We start from the raw sequence: 1,642 nt of genomic DNA on the forward strand, positions 1-1,642 counted from the left end.
TCAACCACGAGATCCTCTGGTGCACAGGTGTGAGATGGCAAATAGGCTTTGTGCCCTAGAATTAACCAGTATCTCTCATTCACTTACTCTAGCTCAGAAGTTGATTTATCTTCTGATCTTAAAATGCTGAGTCTGGTGGGACTTAGGAAAGTTTCCCTCTTGCCACTCCTAACACAAAGCAAAAACAAATCCTTACCAGACTTATAAGCATGTAACATCAATATGAGTCCAGAGCCCTGAAGCAAGTGTTGCCTGACCTTCAGGAAACTGCTCCTCTCTCCACTGGGCTCATGTTAAGAAGACCCCCTCCGCCAAAATGCCCGCCCTCCCTGCTGCCCACCCCAGAAAACCGTGCCCCTCAGGAATCAGATGCTGAGATAGAATACAAAACGTTTTTTATTTCAAAATGCAAAATGGTGGTCACGGTACTACCTAATAACGATAACAATAATAATATAAAAAGCATTTCTCCCCCGTTCACCCTAGTGCAAAATGCTGGGTGCAGTCAGATAGCTGGAAGGTTCTGGACATGTCATCTTTCTGCAGTGCTGCACAGCAGCAAAACTCAATCCCAAACGCCTTTTGGTGGGTCCACGTGGTAGTTCAGTTCTAAAATCAGTAGCTTCTCGTCAGTCCAAACAGCACGAGACGCTCACTCGAGCCCGACCCTCGCGCTCTGCCTCACTCTCCTCTCCCTGTGTGTCTCTCTCCCCCTCCCTCCGCCGGCCCCCAAGGTTCCTACGAGGCGTGCAGCCGGTTGGTCGGGGCCCGGCAGCCCTGGACGGCCTCCAGCTGCTTGCTTTTCTCCAGCAGGGCCCGCGCCCGGAGGGCCTGTCGTTCCCGGGCGGCCTGCAGCTCGGCCACCGCTGCCTCCCGCTCCCGCAGGCTGTCGGCGGCCGTGAAGGGGCTGCACAAGGTCTCCATCAGGCCGAGCACGGCGCCGAAGAGCGCCAGCACGCCGCCCAGCACGTACAGCCTCACCAGATTCCGTCTGGGCTTCTGCGCCATCAGCTCCTTGGCCAGAGGAATCAGCTCCTGGACAGTTTCCATCTCGGCTCCGGGCTCTCGGGGTAGGAGTAATCTGCGGGAGAAGCGGAGCAGAAAAGGGGGCTTTTAAGCCACCGAAAGACGGATGCATCCTCCCGAGCAGCCCTCACTCGGCTCTCTCGGGGTAGGCCTGCAGAGAGGGGAGCCCACCCGGGACCCCGCGCCCCGCCGCGCTCTTCCCGGCCGGACTCACCTAGGGGCGTCGAGCGAGCAGCAGGCAGCGCAAGCCGGGTGGGCGGTCACGGTGTGCGTGGGTCCCGCGGCTCTGCGTTCTCCTCCTCCTCCTCCGCCTCCTCCTCCCCTTCCTCGGTAGCCGCGGGTCTTCCGGATGGAGATTCCGCAACTGACACCTGGTCAGCGCCCCGGGGCCACTTATATATTTTTCTCCGAGCCCCGCCTCCTGGGATCTTTGGGCTGGGGCCAGTGCTGCACCGGCCAGAGAGTGGAGGGGGCGGGAAGAGGAGGGCGGGGGAGGAGCGGGGCAAGGACCCTGGGGGAGTCAGCCACGAGACGTGCACGTCGCGCAGGCTGTGTGAGCCCGGGGTGCGGACCACCAGGGAAGTCCCAGACCTCTTTCCTAATCGTGTGGGTGGGG

At 59.7% G+C, this 1,642-nt stretch overlaps 1 protein-coding gene across 1 annotated transcript; it reads right to left on the reverse strand.

Annotated features, from left to right (window-relative positions):
• Positions 1 to 378: 378 nt before the first annotated feature.
• G0S2 (G0/G1 switch 2) lies at positions 379 to 1,400 on the reverse strand. Its single transcript, XM_024750998.1, has 2 exons — positions 1,241 to 1,400; positions 379 to 1,081 (listed from the first exon to the last, which is right to left on the reverse strand). The coding sequence occupies exon 2, from the start codon at positions 1,048 to 1,050 to the stop codon at positions 739 to 741; it is 312 nt and encodes a 103-aa protein (XP_024606766.1). The 5' UTR covers positions 1,051 to 1,081; positions 1,241 to 1,400; the 3' UTR covers positions 379 to 738.
• Positions 1,401 to 1,642: the final 242 nt, after the last annotated feature.

This window comes from Neophocaena asiaeorientalis, unplaced genomic scaffold (assembly GCF_003031525.2).
Source record: "Neophocaena asiaeorientalis asiaeorientalis breed wild unplaced genomic scaffold, Neophocaena_asiaeorientalis_V1.1 scaffold67, whole genome shotgun sequence".
NCBI lineage: Eukaryota > Metazoa > Chordata > Mammalia > Artiodactyla > Phocoenidae > Neophocaena > Neophocaena asiaeorientalis.

What these genes read in the sequence shown, in the direction of transcription:
- G0S2 (XM_024750998.1), bottom strand. Translation starts at nt 1,050, where the DNA reads ATGGAAACTGTCCAGGAGCTGATTCCTCTGGCCAAGGAGCTGATGGCG.